The sequence below is a fragment of the Poromitra crassiceps genome (assembly GCF_964638095.1).
Source record: "Poromitra crassiceps genome assembly, chromosome: 28".
Taxonomy (NCBI): Eukaryota; Metazoa; Chordata; class Actinopteri; order Beryciformes; family Melamphaidae; genus Poromitra; species Poromitra crassiceps.
This window is the reverse complement of record NC_139651.1, coordinates 12708025-12730398: the sequence shown is the minus strand read 5'-3', so window position 1 is coordinate 12730398 and position 22374 is coordinate 12708025. Positions and strand designations below refer to the sequence as shown.

General features: G+C 40.4%; 1 protein-coding gene and 1 long non-coding RNA gene across 2 annotated transcripts; both read right to left on the bottom strand.

Moving 5' to 3' along the window:
- Positions 1-2720: 2720 nt before the first annotated feature.
- LOC310799713 lies at positions 2721-5475 on the bottom strand. The gene is made up of 3 exons (XR_014553825.1): positions 5435-5475; positions 3978-4060; positions 2721-3024 (listed from the first exon to the last, which is right to left on the bottom strand). It is a non-coding gene; the product is annotated as an uncharacterized lncRNA (long non-coding RNA).
- A 14416-nt stretch (positions 5476-19891) lies between these two features.
- plekhf1 (pleckstrin homology domain containing, family F (with FYVE domain) member 1) lies at positions 19892-22105 on the bottom strand. Its single transcript, XM_083662206.1, has 2 exons — positions 21731-22105; positions 19892-21450 (listed from the first exon to the last, which is right to left on the bottom strand). Exons 1-2 carry the CDS (start codon positions 21975-21977, stop codon positions 20840-20842), a joined length of 858 nt encoding a protein of 285 aa, XP_083518332.1. The 5' UTR covers positions 21978-22105; the 3' UTR covers positions 19892-20839.
- Between the last annotated feature and the right edge of the window lie 269 nt (positions 22106-22374).

The following is a 22374-nucleotide window of genomic DNA, read 5'->3' as shown; positions in this document are numbered from 1 at the left end:
GGCGGGCATCTGCTCACACTAGAATAGAGAATCCCACCCGTAGGAAATTCTTCAGGAGTCAAGACGTTGGTGGTGGACTGGGGAGGTGGCTGGGCTTAAACACAGCTCCAGAGAAGACGATCAGCCCGGGTACAGCCAGCCACTGAGGTGACGATCAGGGAGAGGATGATGACGCGCTGATGCTATATATACTGCCACGTCATAGGCTCAGCAGCGACGTCATAACGGACGTCATATTGACAGGGGCTGATTGGCTGTTGAGGATGGGTTGATGAGTCAAGAGACACACGTCATAACAGACGTCATGTTAAGAGCTGATTGCTATTGCGATGTGGGGTAACGTGACAGGGTCTCCATATCATGAAACTCGGTCGAGACCCCATAAAGTTGTATGGCTTTTAAAACGGCAACAATGCATAGTACGCAAAGTCTTAGCAGCTTCTACATATTACTTTTCATTCATCTGCTTAAACCAATGCCTATGTATATGATCAGAACAATAACAAACTGATGCCTAGTTAAAATGAATTGTTGCTATGTTATGTCATGTTTATGTTTGTTGCCTGTTCATTATCTGCAAAAACCACGTACACTTAGTAAATTGTGAAGTATCTGAGTGATTAAAAGGAAATCCCAAATTAGGTTTTTATCAATTGCAGACAACCAACCCCTGTCTAACATCATTGAAATATGAAAGAAAATGACAATACAACAATCTCACCTAAAGGACTGAGCGGTTGAAGTTCTTGCTGTAGCTTGTCTTCACCACGCTGTGATCTACAGTACTAGTAATCCAGTTCTATTCTCTGTGTTGTTTTGCATGGTCTTATATGCAAAGATATTGAAAATGCGGTCTTCCCATTTCCCTTCCACATTCCATATTGCATTTGTGCATGCTTGCAGAACAAAGGACGGTCAGAAACAGGCTCTCTCTCTCTCTCTCTCTCTCTCTCTCTCTCTCTCTCTCTCTCTCTCTCTCTCTCTCTCCCTCTCTCTCTCTCTCTCCCTCTCTCTCTCTCTCTCTCTTTCTCTCTCTCTATTTCTCTCTCTCTCTCTCTCTCTCTCTCTCTTTCTCTCTCTCTCTCTCTCTCTCTCTCCCCCCCCTCTCTCTCTCTCTCTCTCCCTCTCTCTCTCTCTCTAGTTATCCTAGTTTGACTTTTGCTACATTTAGTTATTCTGGAGAAAATATTGAATAAGCTCAAATCAATGTCCTAAAGATATAAACCCTCTCCAGTTGGTGCCACGGTAAGCTCAGCACCCCAGGGTGCAGCTGCAGAGCACCTTCTGGAGCTCTGCAGCACCCTCTGTCATGGTGCTCTGGTGCTTCTGTGCTGAACATTAGAAATGACACCATGCCCTCACTGCCCTGATCGTGTCACGGGTGAGTAAGAAACATTGGCAGCTTATGAGAAGATGATTTCCCAGCACACATTGCATTTGAAAAGCCCTCGCTCCTCTTGTTTGGATCGTCACAGGAGCAGAGGGAGCTGCTTCCTTGTGCGCTTACGGTAAAAAGTGAGTAGACAGTCGGTGGATTCAACAAATAAACACAGCGCCCAGCACCTCCAGTGTGAAAGCACCCTTACTGTACATGTACATTCTTTCATATATACAATTTAAAATCGACACTTTACACTACACTTATTGTATATAGTCGTTACTGTACATTTTTGCTAATGTCTAAATGTACCGTTTTGCCTTGTCTGTTTGAACTTGTCCATACCTTTCTTTTTTTCTGTATGTGAGCACTTTGAGAGCATAGCAAACCGCAGTCAAATTCCTATGTGTACATGCTTGGCCAATAAAACATTACATACATACATTCAATAAACGTTATCTCCAACACAATTATTAAGAACATGTATTAGAACATTCTTTATTCCAACTGAAGCCCAGGCAACTTCAAAGGGCGGTGAAACTTGCTCAACAACTACAGGACCAAGCAAACTTTGACACTTTTAAAATAAAGAAACAAAGAAAAGAAAAATCAAATCACACCGGTTATATCTAATCTACCTGATCAAAACTTGTGAAATGTCTCAAAATAGCCTCCGACATTTCTCATTGAGAATTTAGCAGATAATATTGTAAGTTTGCTACATTTTAAAAACTATGGATGAGTGCATGACTGGTATAATGTCTAGCTCCTCTCCTTCCCACCATTTCAGAACACAAGTCAAAACACTTCAAAAACTCCTTTAAAATGTTTAGATTTTATATGAATGAACCGATATTTTGTGGACATTAAAACCTTTTAGACACACATGCTGTTGCAGTTTTATGTAGGCCAATTTGCATCAGACCAGTGACTGACAGACCAGTTGAGGAGGAGCGTCAATGAGGCCATTTACACCTGGCACTAACATGCGTTTTCTGCAATCAGATTGTACTTGACCACATTAACCTGATTCCATTTACACCTGGCGTTAACATGCGTTTTCTGCCATCAGATTGCAATCTGATGGCAGAAATGGGTGTCCTCTCAATCCGCATACAGTTGCTGACTGTATCCAGATTGAGAGGACACATTGCATTTACACTTGTGCACAATGCATCCCTGACCACCTCCGGAGGTGGTTTGGCCGATCAGATTGCAATCCTTCTTCAATGCGTTTTGGGGGTGTTTACACCTGTACTTTCAAGTGATAAAAACACAATCTGATTGCATTGTATTCACACCACACATGCCTCCTGCACCATAATAAATGATATGTGGTTAGCAGACTGTTAAAAATGAAGACATATTTATACTGTGCAACTTATGTAAGATGCACCAAAAAATCCAAACTAGCTATTATTGACTACAACAATATTGACTAGTATATGAGTGAATCAGTGAACAACGCCAAAGATCTAGGACTGTGCCTACAAGGTGACAACAGACAAAATTGTCATATTTCTTCCATATCAAACTTCATTCTTCTTGCTCTCTTCTTGTTTGAGGAACACCTTTCCATCGTGTGTCATTCTCCAGCTCAGTTTGATGTCTCTGTTCACCCTGCTCTCTCTCAGCTTCCTCTCCACCTGAGCAGCAAAAACACATGATAATGTACAGTGTAACAAAAACATGATAATGTGCAACAATGTACAGTGTAACAAAAACATGATAATGTGCAACAATGTACAGTGTAACAAAAACATGATAATGTGCAACAATGTACAGTGTAACAAAAACATGATAATGTGCAACAATGTACAGTGTAACAAAAACATGATAATGTGCAACAATGTACAGTGTAACAAAAACATGATAATGTGCAACAATGTACAGTGTAACAAAAACATGATAATGTGCAACAATTTACAGTGTAACAAAAACATGATAATGTACAGTGTAACAAAAACACATAATATGTACAGTGTAACAAAAACACATGTACAGTGTAACAAAAACACATAATATGTACAGTGTAACAAAAACACATAATATGTACAGTGTAACAGAAACACATAATATGTACAGTGTAACAAAAACACATAATATGTGCAGTGTAACAAAAACACATGATAATATGTACAGTGTAACAAAAACACATGATAATATGTACAGTGTAACAAAAACACATGATAATATGTACAGTGTAACAAAAACACATGATAATATGTACAGTGTAACAAAAACACATAATATGTGCAGTGTAACAAAAACACATATGTACAGTGTAACAAAAACACATAATATGTGCAGTGTAACAAAAACACATATGTACAGTGTAACAAAAACATAATGTGTACAGTGTAACAAAAACACATAATATGTGCAGTGTAACAAAAACACATATGTACAGTGTAACAAAAACACATGATAATATGTACAGTGTAACAAAAACACATAATATGTACAGTGTAACAAAAACACATGATAATATGTACAGTGTAACAAAACACACTATAATGTACAGTGTAGCAACCACAAATGTTCTGTTTTGATTCAATTAAATCAATCAAACGCAGAGAGCCATTTGTGGGTTACCAACCTGTTGTAGAAGTGCCTCAGCGGAGTCATTTGGGTCCAGAGGGGAGGTCAGCTGAATCTTGAACACTTGCCTCTTCTTCACTTCTGTTTGACCAGAAAAATACACAATGTGGTCACTTTTTAACAGCACTTATAGGACACACAGTAGCCACATTCTGACACGCAGTAGCCACATTGTGTTTTAACAGCACTTATAGGACACGCAGTAGCCACATTCTGACATGCAGTAGCCACATTGTGTTTTTAACAGCACTTATAGGACACTCAGTAGCCACATTGTGTTTTTAACAGCACTTATAGGACACTCAGTAGCCACATTCTGACACGCAGTAGCCACATTGTGTTTTTAACAGCACTTATAGGACACTCAGTAGCCACATTCTGACACGCAGTAGCCACATTGTGTTTTTAACAGCACTTATAGGACACTCAGTAGCCACATTGTGTTTTTAACAGCACTTATAGGACACTCAGTAGTCACATTCTGACACGCAGTAGCCACATTGTGTTTTTAACAGCACTTATAGGACACACAGTAGCCACATTCTGACACGCAGTAGCCACATTGTGTTTTTAACAGCACTTATAGGACACTCAGTAGCCACATTCTGACACGCAGTAGCCACATTGTGTTTTTAACAGCACTTATAGGACACTCAGTAGCCACATTCTGACACGCAGTAGCCACATTGTGTTTTTAACAGCACTTATAGGACACACAGTAGCCACATTGTGTTTTTAACAGCACTTATAGGACACACAGTAGCCACATTGTGTTTTAACAGCACTTATAGGACACACAGTAGCCACATTGTGTTTTTAACAACACTTATAGGACACACAGTAGCCACATTGTGTTTTTAACAGCACTTATAGGACACACAGTAGCCACATTGTGTTTTTAACAGCACTTATAGGACACACAGTAGCCACATTGTGTTTTTAACAGCACTTATAGGACACACAGTAGCCACATTGTGTTTTTAACAACACTTATAGGACACACAGTAGCCACATTGTGTTTTTAACAGCACTTATAGGACACACAGTAGCCACATTGTGTTTTTAACAACACTTATAGGACACACAGTAGCCACATTGTGTTTTTAACAGCACTTATAGGACACACAGTAGCCACATTGTGTTTTTAACAACACTTATAGGACACACAGTAGCCACATTGTGTTTTTAACAACACTTATAGGACACACAGTAGCCACATTGTGTTTTAACAGCACTTATAGGACACACAGTAGCCACATTGTGTTTTTAACAACACTTATAGGACACACAGTAGCCACATTGTGTTTTTAACAGCACTTATAGGACACGCAGTAGCCACATTGTGTTTTTAACAGCACTTATAGGACACACAGTAGCCACATTGTGTTTTTAACAGCACTTATAGGACACTCAGTAGCCACATTCTGACACGCAGTCAGTTTTAAAACAACTCACCGTAGTAGCACACAAACTGGTATTGTTCCATGCAGGACCAATCTTCCCACTTGCCATGCCATGGTTGCCCTCCCCTGACGGTAGCACAAGCAGCCCCACTGTTGTCGGGCTGAGAGTCCTTCCAGTACTTAAATGAGGAGTTACTTCCATCAGACCAGAGGCTCCATGGCTCTCTGTACAGGCCGATCCAGGCAGAACTGCTCCCTCGTTCTTTTTGTATCTCCTGGTTTTCAGCCTGGTTTCTCACACTGGCCAGGTCTGTGTAGTGCTCCTTGCAGTACCTCTGAGCATCAGCCCAGGTCTTTTTCTCTCCTGGTTTAATATATTTCCCAGAGACCGAGGACATCATACCTGGAATATTACACAAATTATTAAAAACAAGTATTCTTGTTCAGGAGTGAAATGAGAACCATTCCTTATTACATACTTACCAGCGATGCTCCTGTTATTGTAACATATGAAGTGATTATCGTCTGTGCAGGATTGATCATTCCATCCATGTTCCACTGTAACCCATACGTACACAGGATTGTTTAGATTCGTAATTATTAGGCTGTTTGCTATACCAGTTGCTAAACTCTCCTGCATTATAGTAACTTTGATCTGAGAGAGACCACTTCCAGTTTGTCATGTCGTCGTACAGCCCTATCCAGGCTGGTCCAGTGAAGCCCTCTAACAGGTGAGCTAGTGCCGTCATGTCCTCCATGTTGTCCACAGTGGCCAGGTCAGTGTAGCTTGTTCTGCAGTAGCTCTGGGCGTCTCTCCAATTCCTCTTTGTTTGGATGAGATGGTACTTGTGACCAAGGCAGTGGAAGAAGGTGTCCAGCACTGTGTGGTGGGAAGAAGCAAAGGGGTTGGAACTAGGGCTGGGCGATATGGTTGAAATCACGATAATCATAAGGATTTGTCACGGTATCAATGTCACGATATGGTTCATGTATGCAAAATATTAAATGAATGGTCATCTCATTGAACCGAATGGTAGTGATGTCAAACAAAACAGAGATATTCAAATAACATTCCTACCATAGTTCATTTTATGATAGTTTTAAGTAAAATGTGCTTGTCATCATCAATTTAGACAGCAGAAATTTGTGTCACAATATGAAAATATCTTCATATCATCACGATATGATTCCACTGAAAGACGATATTGAATTATCACCCAGCCCTAGTTGGAACAGAATGAATCAGTTCTGACCTGCATTCACGTCAGCTCAAGAGAGATCAGTTACTTGCAGAGGTGGTGTACACTAGGGAGGATTCCCTTGGAATTTGAAATAATGTGTTTGTTTTATTGTGTTTGCATCTAATATTAGATTATAATAAAACACACACACACACACACACACACACACACACACACACTTACCTGAAAGTAGCGTTATAAGAATCGTTCTCCCCTTCATACCTGTGGAAGTGAAGTGCGATGGTTATGGCTACTTCACACGTTGATAATCATAATAATTTTTGGAGCACAGCTGCCGGATTCAAAAAATAAATCAAATTAAAACATTTTAGCACCAGAACCTGCGCTATCAGGAATCAAACAAATCATTTTTATGTCAAATTAACAATAAAGCACTTTGGAAATCTTTGGGGATCTTTGGGACTGGGACAGTAATCATCGATTACATATAAATGTTTTATTCCAGTGCGAAAATGGAAAATGTGTAACATTTCAATCATGGGAGACCAGTGGGTAAAATTTGACAAGCAAGCTTTATTCACAAATAGCATGGTGACTAATTTTGGCGTAATGACTCCGTGGTAAGATGACCCTCTTCTTGTGGTGAGAGAGGAGGGCATCTGCTCACACTAGAATAGAGAATCCCACCCGTAGGAAATTCTTCAGGAGTCAAGACGTTGGTGGTGGACTGCGGAGGTGGCTGGGCTTAAACACAGCTCCAGAGAAGACGATCAGCCCAGGTACAGCCAGCCACTGAGGTGACGATCAGGGAGAGGATGATGACGCGCTGATGCTATATATACTGCCACGTCATAGGCTCAGCAGTGACGTCATAACGGACGTCATATTGACAGGGGCTGATTGGCTGTTGAGGATGGGTTGATGAGTCAAGAGACACACGTCATAACAGACGTCATGTTAAGAGCTGATTGCTATTGCGATGTGGGGTAACGTGACAGGGTCTCCATATCATGAAACTCGGTCGAGACCCCATAAAGTTGTATGGCTTTTAAAACGGCAACAATGCATAGTACGCAAAGTCTTAGCAGCTTCTACATATTACTTTTCATTCATCTGCTTAAACCAATGCCTATGTATATGATCAGAACAATAACAAACTGATGCCTAGTTAAAATGAATTGTTGCTATGTTATGTCATGTTTATGTTTGTTGCCTGTTCATTATCTGCAAAAACCACGTACACTTAGTAAATTGTGAAGTATCTGAGTGATTAAAAGGAAATCCCAAATTAGGTTTTTATCAATTGCAGACAACCAACCTCTCTCTAACATCATTGAAATATAAAAGAAAACGACAATACAACAATCTCACCTAAAGGACTGAGCGGTTGAAGTTCTTGGTGTAGCTTGTCTTCACCACGCTGTGATCTACAGTACTAGTTATCCAGTTGTATTCTCTGTGTTGTTTTGCATGGTCTTATATGCAAAGATATTGAAAATGCGGTCTTCCCATTTCCCTTCCACATTCCATATTGCATTTGTGCATGCTTGCAGAACAAAGGACGGTCAGAAACAGGCTCTCTCTCTCTCTCTCTCTCTCTCTCTCTCTCTCTCTCTCTCTCTCTCTCTCCCTCTCTCTCTCTCTCTCTCTCCCTCTCTCTCTCTCTAATATCCTAGTTTGACTTTTGCTACATTTAGTTATCCTGGAGAAAATATTGAATAAGCTCAAATCAATGTCCTAAAGATATAAACCCTCTCCAGTTGGTGCCACGGTAAGCTCAGCACCCCAGGGTGCAGCTGCAGAGCACCTTCTGTAGCTCTGCAGCTGCAGCTGCACCCTGCAGCTACAGAGCACCTTCTGTCATGGTGCTCTGGTGCTTCTGTGCTGAACATTAGAAATGACACCATGCCCTCACTGCCCTGATCGTGTCACGGGTGAGTAAGAAACATTGGCAGCTTATGAGAAGATGATTTCCCAGCACACATTGCATTTGAAAAGCCCTCGCTCCTCTTGTTTGGATCGTCACAGGAGCAGAGGGAGCTGCTTCCTTGTGCGCTTACGGTAAAAAGTGAGTAGACAGTCGGTGGATTCAACAAATAAACACAGCGCCCAGCACCTCCAGTGTGAAAGCACCCTTACTGTACATGTACATTCTTTCATATATACCATTTAAAATCGACACTTTACACTACACTTATTGTATATAGTCGTTACTGTACATTTTTGCTAATGTCTAAATGTACCGTTTTGCCTTGTCTGTTTTAACTTGTCCATATCTTTCTTTTTTTCTGTATGTGAGCACTTTGAGAGCATAGCAAACCGCAGTCAAATTCCTATGTGTCCATGCTTGGCCAATAAAACATTACATACATACATTCAATAAACGTTATCTCCAACACAATTATTAAGAACATGTATTAGAACATTCTTTATTCCAACTGAGGCCCAGGCAACTTCAAAGGGCGGTGAAACTTGCTCAACAACCACAGGACCAAGCAAACTTTGACACTTTTAAAATAAAGAAACAAAGAAAAGAAAAATCAAATCACACCGGTTATATCTAATCTACCTGATCAAAACTTGTGAAATGTCTCAAAATAGCCTCCGACATTTCTCATTGAGAATTTAGCAGATAATATTGTAAGTTTGCTACATTTTAAAAACTATGGATGAGTGCATGACTGGTATAATGTCTAGCTCCTCTCCTTCCCACCATTTCAGGACACAAGTCAAAACACTTCAAAAACTCCTTTAAAATGTTTAGATTTTATATGAATGAACCGATATTTTGTGGACATTAAAACCTTTTAGACACACATTCTGTTGCAGTTTTATGTTTTGGTTTTTAGTTTTTTCTGGGAAATGGGTGTCCTCTCAATCCGCATACAGTTGCTGTATCCAGATTGAGAGGACACATTGCATTTACACTTGTGCACAATGCATCCCTGACCACCTCCGGAGGTGGTTTGGCCGATCAGATTGCAATCCTTCTTCAATGCGTTTTGGGGGTGTTTACACCTGTACTTTCAAGTGATAAAAACACAATCTGATTGCATTGTATTCACACCACACATGCCTCCTGCACCATAATAAATGATAATGTGGTTAGCAGACTGTTAAAAATGAAGACATATTTATACTGTGCAACTTATGTAAGATGCACCAAAAAATCCAAACTAGCTATTATTGACTACAACAATATTGACTAGTATATGAGTGAATCAGTGAACAACGCCAAAGATCTAGGACTGTGCCTATAAGGTGACAACAGACAAAATTGTCATATTTCTTCCATATCAAACGTCATTCTTCTCGCTCTCTTCTTGTTTGAGGAACACCTTTCCATCATGTGTCATTCTCCAGCTCAGTTTGATGTCTGTGTTCACCCCGCTCTCTCTCAGCTTCCTCTCCACCTGAGCAGCAAAAACACACGATAATGTACAGTGTAACAAAAACATGATAATGTGCAACAATGTACAGTGTAACAAAAACATGATAATGTGCAACAATGTACAGTGTAAAAAAAACATGATAATGTGCAACAATGTACAGTGTAAAAAAAACATGATAATGTGCAACAATGTACAGTGTAAAAAAAACATGATAATGTGCAACAATGTACAGTGTAACAAAAACATGATAATGTGCAACAATGTACAGTGTAACAAAAACATGATAATGTACAGTGTAACAAAAACCCATGATAATGTACAGTGGAACAAAAACACATAATATGTACAGTGTAACAAAAACACATATGTACAGTGTAACAAAAACACATAATATGTGCAGTGTAACAAAAACATAATATGTACAGTGTAACAGAAACACATAATATGTACAGTGTAACAAAAACACATATGTACAGTGTAACAAAAACATAATATGTACAGTGTAACAAAAACACATAATATGTGCAGTGTAACAAAAACACATATGTACAGTGTAACAAAAACATAATATGTACAGTGTAACAAAAACACATAATATGTGCAGTGTAACAAAAACACATATGTACAGTGTAACAAAAACACATGATAATATGTACAGTGTAACAAAAACACATAATATGTACAGTGTAACAAAAACACATGATAATATGTACAGTGTAACAAAACACACTATAATGTACAGTGTAGCAACCACAAATGTTCTGTTTTGATTCAATTAAATCAATCAAACGCAGAGAGCCATTTGTGGGTTACCAACCTGTTGTAGAAGTGCCTCAGCTGAGTCATTTGGGTCCAGAGGGGAGGTCAGCTGAATCTTGAACACTTGCCTCTTCTTCACTTCTGTTTGACCAGGAAAAGACACAATGTGGTCACTTTTTAACAGCACTTATAGGACATGCAGTAGCCACATTCTGATACGCAGTAGCCACATTGTGTTTTTAACAGCACTTATAGGACACTCAGTAGCCACATTCTGACACGCAGTAGCCACATTGTGTTTTTAACAGCACTTATAGGACACGCAGTAGCCACATTCTGACACGCAGTAGCCACATTGTGTTTTTAACAGCACTTATAGGACACTCAGTAGCCACATTCTGACACGCAGTAGCCACATTGTGTTTTTAACAGCACTTATAGGACACGCAGTAGCCACATTGTGTTTTTAACAGCACTTATAGGACATGCAGTGAACTCAGTTTTAAAACAACTCACCGTAGTAGCACACAAACTGGTATTGTTCCATGCAGGACCAATCTTCCCACTTGCCATGCCATGGTTGCCCTCCTCTGACAGTAGCACAAGCATCATAACCGTTGTCGGGCTGAGAGTCCTTCCAGTACTTAAATGAGGAGTTACTTCCATCAGACCAGAGGCTCCATGGCTCTCTGTACAGGCCGATCCAGGCCCGTCCAGGCAGGACTTGTTTCTGTATCTCCTGGTTTTCAGCCTGGTTTCTCACACTGGCCAGGTCTGTGTAGTGCTCCCTGCAGTACCTCTGAGCACCAGCCCAGTTCTTTTTCTCTCCTGGTTTAATATATTTCCCAGAGGCCGGCAGCTTACCTGCAATATTACATGAATAATTAAAAACAACAAGTATTCTTGTTCAGGAGTCAAATAAGAACCATTGCTTATTAAATGACCTACTTACCATTGATGCTCCTGTTATTGTAACATATAAAGTAATTATTTTCTGCGCAGACTATGTCATTCCACTCGCCAGAGGTATACATAAGTACACAGTGTTGTTTAGATTTGTAATTATTAGGCCGTTTGCTATACCAGTTGCTAAACTCTCCTGCATTATAGTAACTTTGATCTGGGAGAGACCACTTCCAGTTTGTCATGTCGTCGTACAGCCCTATCCAGGCTGGTCCAGTGAAGCCCTCTAACAGGTGAGCTAGTGCCGTCATGTCCTCCATGTTGTCCACAGTGGCCAGGTCAGTGTAGCTTGTTCTGCAGTAGCTCTGGGCGTCTCTCCAATTCTTCTTTGTTTGGATGAGATGGTACTTGTGACCAAGGCAGTGGAAGAAGGTGTCCAGCACTGTGTGGTGGGAAGAAGCAAAGGGGTTGGAACTAGGGCTGGGCGATATGGTTGAAATCACGATAATCATAAAGATTTTTCACGGTATCAATATCACGATATGGTTCATGTATGCAAAATATTAAATTAATGGTCATCTAATTGACCTGAATGGTAATGTTACAACTCGAGTGATGTCAAACAAAATGGAGATATTCAAATAACAATCCTACCATAGTTCATTTTATGAGAGTCTTAAATAAAATTTGCTTGTTATCATCAAATTTAGACAGCAGAAATTTGTGTCACAATATGAAAAATATCTTCATCACGATATGATAACACTATTGAATTATAACCCAGCCCTAGTTGGAACAGAATTAATCAGTTCTGCCACACACACACACACACACACACACACACACACACACACACACACACACACACACACACACACACGCACACACTTACCTGAAAGTAGCGTTATAAGAATCGTTCTCCCCTTCATACCTGTGGAAGTGATTTCCATAAATGCGATGGTTATGGCTACTTCACACATTGATAATCATAATAATTTACGGAGCACTCCTGCCGGATTCAAAAAATAAATAAAATGAAAACATTTTAGATGAGATTAGATTAGATTTTATTTCGAACATGGTGAAAACAAAAACAAAACAAAGATAAAAAATAAAAGAAATATAGGCAAACAATCATAGTCAATTGGAATTCACAGCATACAATAGACAGCAAATTCACAATCAATTTACATTTGTTTATCATGCCCGAAAAGGAGTAGGAAGAAGTTAATACTTATCAAGTCCTACCCCCTGTTTTATATCTATAGGCTTTATATGACAGTATTATACTGTAATAACATGTTATACTACTGTATTAATATATAAGAGATGTGTATACTCACATTATATCCATATTAATATCACACATACTATAGAGTTGTGTCTAGTACATTTGTAGCATACCATGTACACATATTAAAACACTTGCGTGTTTATACGCTCCCACACACACACACACACACACACACACACACACACACACACACAGATACCCCCCCCCCACCCTCACACACACTCCCACATACACATTTACAAACATTCACAATTGAATCGTACATAGTTACGTTATAGAATCCATTCTGTATCTATTTAATATCAAGTCTTTAAACCTCCGTTTGAATTGATTAAGTGATCTACATAACATCAATTCCTCACTACAGTTGTTCCACAGATTAACTCCTTTAACGCTGACACAGTGATTTTTTGTATTTGTCCTGAGTGACTAGTTTTTTGAACAGGTTCCTCTTAAGTCATGATGACTTTCTCTCATTTGAAACAGCTTTTGGATACTGTTAGGAAGTAATTGGTTTTTGGCTCTGTACATGATTTGTACCGTTCTGTAGGCAACCAGGTCTTTACATTTTAGTGTTTTTAGTTTGATGAAGTATGGATTTGTCGGTTCTCTATAAGTGGTTTTGTTTATAATTCTTATGGCTCTCTTTTGAAGGATGAAGATTGGAGTAGTGTTGGTTGTATATGTATTTCCCCACACTTCCACACAGTAGGTGATGTATGGGAGTATAAAGGAACAGTAAAGTGTGAATAATGAATTTTGATTTAGCATATCTTTGACTTTGTATAATATTGCAATTGATTTTGATAGTTTAGCTTTTATATAATTTATGTGTAGTTTCCAGCACAGTTTATTATCTATTATAACTCCCAGAAATTTGATTTCAAATACTCTTTCAATTTCTACTTCGTTTATCATGAGTTTCTTGCTAGAGTTGATTGCACGATTGCCAAAGATTATGAATTTTGTTTGACTTATTTTAGCACCAGAACCTACCCTATCAGGAATCAAACAAATATTTTGTATGTCAAATTGACACTAAAGCACTTTGGAAATCTTTGGGAATCTTTGGGAGTCATGGATTACATGTACATTTTTTACTTTTTTAAGTTCTATGGCATTTAAAATGGCAACAATGCATAAGAAAAGTCTTAGCAGCTTCTATATATTACGTTTTATTTATCTACTTAAACCAATGCCTATGTATATGATTATAACAATTACAAACTGATGCCTAGTTAAAATGAATTGTTGCTATGTTATGTCATGTTTATGTTTGTTGCCTGTTCATTATCTGCAAAAACCACGTACACTTAGTAAATTGTGAAGTATCTGAGTGATTAAAAGGAAATCCCAAATTATGTTTTTATAAATTGCAGACAACCAACCTCTGTCTAAAATCATTAAAATATAAAAGAAAATGACAATACAACAATCTCACCTAAAGGACTGAGCGGTTGACGTTCTTGCTGTAGCTTGTCTTCACCATGCTGTGATCTACAGTACTAGTTATCCAGTTGTATTCTCTGTGTTGTTTTGCATGGTCTTTTATGCAAAGATATTGAAAATGCTGTCTTCCCATTTCCCTTCCACATTGTCTCAAACAAATTATATTGCTTTTGTGCGTGCGTGCTTGGAAAGGATGGTCAGAAACAGCCTCTCTCTCTCTCTCTCTCTCTCTCCCTCTCTCTCTCTCTCTCTCTCTCTCTCTCTCCCTCTCTCTCTCTCTCTCTCTCTCTCTCCCTCTCTCTCTCTCTCTCTCTCTCTCTCTCTCTCTCTAGTTATCATAGTCTGACTTTTGCTACTTGTAGTGTTTCTGGAGAAAATACTGAATAACCTCAAATCAATGTCCTAAAGCAGGGCTATTCAACTATATTGTTCAGGGGGCCACACTGTCAGAAAGCTAAAGACCCGGGGATCAGACATTTCCCCGAGCTATTATTATCATCAGCGCCACCACATCTTAAAATGTTTGATTTGACTACATTGCAAAAGTAGCCTAATCATAGCCTCATGGTCCATGTTTTGATTTTTTTGTAATTCTATTTTCTTCTCAGAAACAGAAGTAGAAAAATTCTTACACATCAATTGGCACGGAATGTATACTTACTCTAGCTATTTTGCTTACTTAGACATATTCTACTTATTTTTGCTTCTATCGCATTTACTACTGTTATTCTATGCTATGTTGTGTTCCTATTCTGCTTATTTTGCTTAATATTGCATTTACTACTGTTTATTTTATGCTATGTGTGTTCTGTGAGCGAGCTACTGCAACTTGTCCCAATTTCCCCCCTGGGATCATTAAAGTCTTTCTGATTCTGATTCTGATTCTGATCTGAAAATCAATCCACAGATGAAAAACGGAAACAGGACGATTGTTATCTGCGTCATAGAGAGAGAGACAGGAGAGAGGTGGGGCAGAGAGACAGATAGAGAGAGAGGGGAGAGAGAGAGGTGAGACAGAGAGAGAGAGAGAGAGAGAGAGAGAGAGAGAGAGAGAGAGGTGAGACAGACAGAGTCTGTGTGAGACAGGAGAGAGGGGGCAGAGAGACAGATAGAGAGAGAGAGAAGATTCCCTCAACCCCCCCAGAACTGGTCCAGGGGCCGGTGAGATTTGATTGGCCAGCTGGATTTGGCCCCCGGGCAGCCAGCTGATTAGGCCTGTCTTAAAGAGAAAGCCTCAGATGCAGCACTTGGCTTGGTTTTGAGGTGCCATGTGGTTTTGAGGTGCCATGTGTGAGGACTGAGGCTGGACAAATGAGTCTCTCTTATTTTGGCCCTTCTGGAACGACCTGCAAGTTCCACTTCCCTAGATTCTCTTAAGTCCTGGGCTAATTTCAAACATAAGATTCCAGAAGAAATCACCACCATTAGCTGCTCTTGTTGAAATGTGTCATTTAGAATGCTATGTCCTTGGATATGTGCTTTTTTTGGTACGATACTTTTAATTTTTGTCAATTGTGCTCCATGTTGTATTGTCTTTCTCATGCCCTGACACGTGAGTTTTGCTGCCTTCTTGGCCAGGTCAGCATTGTAAATGAGATTCATATCTCAATGCTTTTTTATCTGGTTAAATCAAATAAAAAACATATTCCACCCATCACAGATGATGATATTTTGTCTGTCAGACCCAAATCTGACACGAATGCACTTTGGAAATGGAAATCAACAACAAAAACCAAGTACACTTAGTAAATTGTGAATCCCAAATTAGGTTTGTAGAAATTGCAGACATGATCCAACCTCTGACTAAAATCATTGAAATTTCAAAGAAAATGCTGTGCAGCATCTAAAGGACTTGGAGTTGTTGAAGTTGTTCTTGCTGTAGCTTGTCTCTTCACCACTGTCGTTTTGCATGGTCTTATATGCAAAGATATTGAAAATGCTGTCTTCTCTCAAACAAATTATATTGCATTTGTGTGTGCAGAGCAAAGGATGGTCAGAAACAGGCTCTCTCTCTCTCTCTCTCTCTCTCTCTCTCTCTCTCTCTGTCGTTTGACTTTTGCTACCTTTAGTCTTCCTGTGGAAAAATACTGAATAACCTCAAATCAATTTCCTACAGATCACACCCTCTCCAGGTGGTGCACCCCAGGGTGCAGCTACAGAGCACCTTGAGCCTTGGTGCTCTGAACATGAGAAATCACACCATGCCCTCACTGCCCTGATCGTGCCACGGGTGAGTAAGAAACGTTGGCAGCTTATTCGATGATTTCCCAGCACACATTGCATTTGAAAAGTCCTCGCTCCTCTTGTTTGGATGGTCACAGGAACACAGTGAGCTGCTTCCTTGTGCGCTTACGGGAGACAGTGTGTAAACAAACAACAACACTAGACTAGACTTTTGATGACTGAAACCTAGTTATCTTTGACTCATCTATGCATCAGCACGCACAGTTTCAGGTCTGCATTTCTGTACATTCTCTGCATAATGAGAGTCGGTACATAATATTTCAAATGCATTTGTGATGCATGTTGCTCTGCACCAATCTCTCGTTTATTGAGATGTAAAAAAATGATCTCATAAGTGTTCAAACAGACTGACACAAATGTATTTTCTAGATCAGAGTTTCTCGCCCCTTTTCATATCAAGGCCCCTTCATTGAGGCCATATTAGGGCCACAGACCTCCATCTCATGATATTTTGTCTCACAGACCCAAATCTAATAATATTTTTAATTGTTATGATTTTAACGATCTGTATTGCAGGTAGAGATAAGAGTGAAACTATGATCGAAACAGTCATTCCTCTTATAAATGAAACAATGCTGAAGTTTAACAATAGATAATGATCTATTGCTCTTCATAATAATCCATAGTCTTGTTATAATGGTATCAGACAGCTGTTATTATTTTAGGCCTGTGTGGATGCAGCCAGCTGCTCTGTTGCTGGGGCAAAGGTGCTCATTTTGGTGAGAGAAACTGAGCTTTCTCATAAAGAGGAAGTTCATTTACTGACTATGGCGCTCTCAAAAACACCACAGTGTAGGTGTTAAGCAAGGTGATATGTTTCAGTGTTGCACATGCACAGCTCATTTCCTCTTCACACACAGCTCATTTCTTTTGCACAAGACTCCTGGTTTAGAATAAATGGCTGGCTTTCCCCATGCAGGGTCTCATGCTCAGCTGGCCCTGCACTGCTGTAACCACACCTTCTCACTTTTTGTTAAAAAAAAAAAAAAAAAAACGAATTTCCTCTATTTTACTCAGATTTTTGTAAATTATTGTGCAAGTGTGGTATTTTTTACACACACACACACACACACACACACACACACACACACACACACACATTGTATTTATGTATTTATGTATTTTTGATTATGTATTTATTTATTTATTTATTTATTTATTTATTTATTACACAGCACTTAGTTGAAGTCTAAAAAATTACTCAAATGTATATTTTCAAGGAAGGAAATGTGGTGATTTGAGAATAGTATAAATGGAAAGAGGGTTCTCTTTCCACGCATCATCCAGCAGAATACAGCTGAACCAGGTGCTTCTCAGTGTGAGGGACTGGAGCACCCTGATACATGTGCAAACCTGAAGTCCTGTTTGCACGATCAACAGCTGCACATGTATCAGTGTGCTCCAGTCCCTCCTTTGTTTCCTGGTAGTATTACATGGAATTGGGTATCATCAGAATAGGCTGTTTGTTGTTGTATGTCTAATTTTCGAAGATTCCACCGAAAATGCATCGACAAAGGAAACGTGTAATATACCAGCAGAAATCCCATCTCCTTTCATCACATTTAGTGTTTCACCATTTGACATCAAAGTAGCAATCACACCCAAGCCATATTAGGATTTAGATACTTTTCATTTTATACTTATTTTGTCCGTGCTAACTAAGCCTGCTACCTGGGGTGTTTTCACTCACAATGGTGTTCGAAGGTGTTGTTTTTCAACATGGAACGAAAAGGTGAAACATTTCCTTGTTCCGTGTGGTGGTCATCTGTGGGAACATCTCAGTGGAAAAAGACAGCAGTGTTGGTGATACCAACAGATCCTCCCAGCCTGAACCTTTCGATCGACGCGTTTTGACACCCTGGCAATGACAACCTGTTTGTTGCCAGCAGCAGGTAGAAGTCAAACAGGTTCACACTGGCGGCAGCATGGCATTTATTTACCACCACTGCTGTGCTTCAAGAATACATCGCACTGATCCACCCACTGTGAGTTTCATGCCAGCTTCAGAGCAATCGTGTTTGTGCAAACATGAGAGGATTTGTACTGATACTGCTTTACTTTGTAGGCTACTACTACAAATTCCATTCACATTTTAAACGGGTCACCACTTTTAGTGCAGTTTACGTTTTATACTTTTATACTTTAGTTTTCACTAAATTCACACATTTTAAAACTGTGACAGTTCACACTTCACACACCTTTAACACCACATATTAGCCTATACATTAAAACCCTTCAGCTGCTTCTGCTCTCACTCACAATGTCAATATATAAGCGATGCAATGTATATTTTTCCAAGATATCAGCGTTTGTTTGACACTAGTGTTCCGATCCATTTCCAATTGCACAGCAAATAGGGGGCATAAAAATTGTCCTCAAGATGGTATCGCAACTGGGATTCTGGGCCAAAATATTTGACTGATACTCTAGTCTAAGGCCTACAAAAATAGCCCTTCAGCCGGAGGCGGAACTCTCCATTTTCGGCTGCTCGGAGACCCCTCTGGGCTTCCCCGCAGCTGTGCAACAGTATCTGACACTGGGGGGTAACTGTTGCCAAAAAAACTTGTTTTGAAAGAATGGAAGTCCCCCTCTTCCCCTTCTTTCCAACTGTGTGTTGAAAATGTTGACCTCAGGCCCCTATCCAGCACTGAGCTTGACGATGTGCCAGCTGTGATGTTATTGTTGACATGCCAGAGGACAGGTTTGGTCAGAATATTTTTAGGCCAGGGTAAGTTCGTTTTTAAGTATAGGTTCACTTGGAAAAACAAACCAAACTTTATGGAAGTTTCGACGCACACGGCACACCCTCCTTCCCGACATCCCCCTACACCCCGCCTTCTCGTCACACAGAGGTGCACGTACACACGAACACACTTTGATTGAAACGCGCTGTCATTGTTGTCACACCAAAGTATTGAGCAAGCCTTATTCATCTTTACAGATCAGTGACTGTTTACTTTTTTTTGTATCTGTAGCTTGAGAAAATGATTCCAGTTGATGCGGAAAGCCAAAATATCTCTTTGTCATGTCATCTTTGCAGCAGCCATCAGAATGAATCACGAGAGATAAAAGCATGTTTACAAAGGAACACTGGCTAACATTAAAGATTAAAGAGGCTTGACTCAGTCATGCTGCTGGTGTTAATGCAGTTTCCATAGGAACAACAACAACAACAACAACCTGAAAGCTTGTTCTGAAGTCCTCACCATAAGAATAACACTGAAATGACATAAACACTTGCCATTGTTTTTAAAGTTTATTTATTGTTCAGATCCTTTCATAGCAATGGAAATCAGAAGATGTGAAGTGATAGAAAATAGATACAGTATTGCTAAACATTTTATGACAGATACAATAATGTGTAATCCATACATTATATTACAAAATATGAAGTGCAAATGTTTGTTTTTTCTCCATGTAAACGTTGACCGACACTGTTATGTGTCGGTCGCTTAATGCATGAATCGAACAGACGACAACTATGGCAGGCTGAGGATAAAGGCTATGGTGGATAGATACACTCTAGATTCTCTGTAGAGTTTTAACGTTTATTTATTGTTCACAGATCATTTCATAGTAATGCAAATCAGAAGATGTGAAGTTTTGATATAGAAAATATATACAGTATTGCTATTTCACAGTAAGTAAACATTATATGACATGTACAATAATGTGTACTTCATTATAAATTATATATTATATTACAAAATATGAAGTGCATTTTTTTTCTTCCTTTTCCCCCATGTAAACAAAGACAGACACATACATGCTTAATGCATAAGAGAGCCCTAGGTCGAATCATCTAGGTCGAATCATTAAACAACAATATTTTCTGTAGAGTAAATGCATAGGCCTACTGAAAATAAAGATGCTATTAGTGTTTCCATCAAATACTAAATTCTGTAATGTTAAGAATTCTGCAGAATTCTGCAGTAATAAATAAGTAAATAACAAATAATTATCTTTAATGTGTTCCATTGTTTGGGGGTTTTTCTTATGCTCTCCACCACATGGCTCTGACCTGGGTCAAAATGCCTTTTAATGCCTCTATAGCTGCATCAGCGCTGTGTCCACGTTTCCTGGTGCATTGGATCCATGCAATAGAAACCCCAAATCCTACCCTGTATTTGTTAGGAAACACTGAGAAGTGTCCAGAAGGCCATAGTCATTAGCCGTGGGACTGATCATAGCACTCTTCTTCATGTGACTGGGTTTCAATGAGGCGCCTCGTGCTCTGGTTTCAGGTACATGTAGGGCGACCAGGAGTCGGCCTCGGAGTCCAGCCACCTGTTGGGAGCATGCTCCTCCATCGGCTCCTCTGCCTCTTCATCATCGCTGGAGACCTCCGCCTCCAGAGCCCCGATGTCGTCTTCATCCTTCCCGTCGCTGTTCCCCCTCCGACGAGTTCCCTCCTGGGCCTGGGTTTCCACCTTGTTGGTGAGACTGCAGTAACACAGCTTGCAGACCCTCAGTGGCTTCTTGGGGTCAATGTGTCCTATCAGCGCTCGCTGCTTGGAGCACGAGCCGCACACCACGAAGCCGCAGTGTCGGCAGTGGTGCCGGCGCTGGGTCACGGAGAACTTGTCAGAGCAGCGCATGCAGATGGCCGAGGCCCGGTCCGGGATCCAGGTGATGGCAAATTTGGACCTGGGCTGGCGGCCGCCGCTCAGCAGCCACCTGGAGCGGCAGTCCTCGATGTGTTCGATCCAGGCCCGCTTCTCGTCGGCTGAGGCGGCCGCCACGTAGAAGGACTTGCGTGGCGTACGGATCAGCCACTGATTGCTCATTATCACACTGTCCTCCAAGTCCTCCAGCTGGATATCCTCTGGAAAGACGGAGGGAGAATGGCATGTTAATACAACATAACAAAGGAACAAGGAAGCTCGGTCAAGAAAATTTGAGCCAACAGCCAATCAGATTTCCGCATTTCTGTACCGACGTGATTTAGTTTAATGAACAATTGACAAATTGACATTGGCAAAATGAACAAAATAATTGCCTGACAACGATCAAATAAACTCCTGCACTCCAGAAGTGCTAGAACAGGCCTACAATCCACACTGTTTCTCCTCCATAACCGCCACAGTATCTTATGAGTTGCTCACCGAGAGGGATGATCTGCTGGTTCTTGTGCCAGCGGCCGTGGAGGATGATGCTGCCGTACACCAGGATGTCATTGAAGAGGAAGAAGACCTTGGACTGTGGCCTCCGACGGCTCAGCTTCCTCAGACGACCCTCTCCGATCAGAACCCGGCCCGCCTGGACCAGGGGCTTCCCCGCCGGGCCAAACGAATTCTCCACCGCCTGGATCCTCTCGCGGTTCTCCTGGCTGAACGCTAGCTGCTCCACCATGGTGTCCTGGGTAATCTCACAAATGCACGCAGGAGTCAGTTCCCAAATGAATGAGTAGGTTGTTTACTCTGCAGCGGTCTGTCTGCAGTGCAGTGGTATGGTATCTCTATGGCTGCCTAGGATGTGGGTTGTTGTTGTCAAATGAGGCGCACAGCACAGCACGGCTTTATATAGCCCCTACTGACGTGCTGAGAGCAAGAGGGGAAGTTCCAGAGCAAGTGGGCATTTCTTGAGAGAAACCAGTTTTGCAAGTTACAATGAAGGGAGGGGTGTGGAGGAGCATGTTGCATGCACGAAACTTTTTAAAAAAGTTTTGAAAGGTGAGCAGTTACAAACTCATTACCTGCGAAAGCAATAAGCAATAATAATTACAGTGCAACCTACATTTCCCCATGTG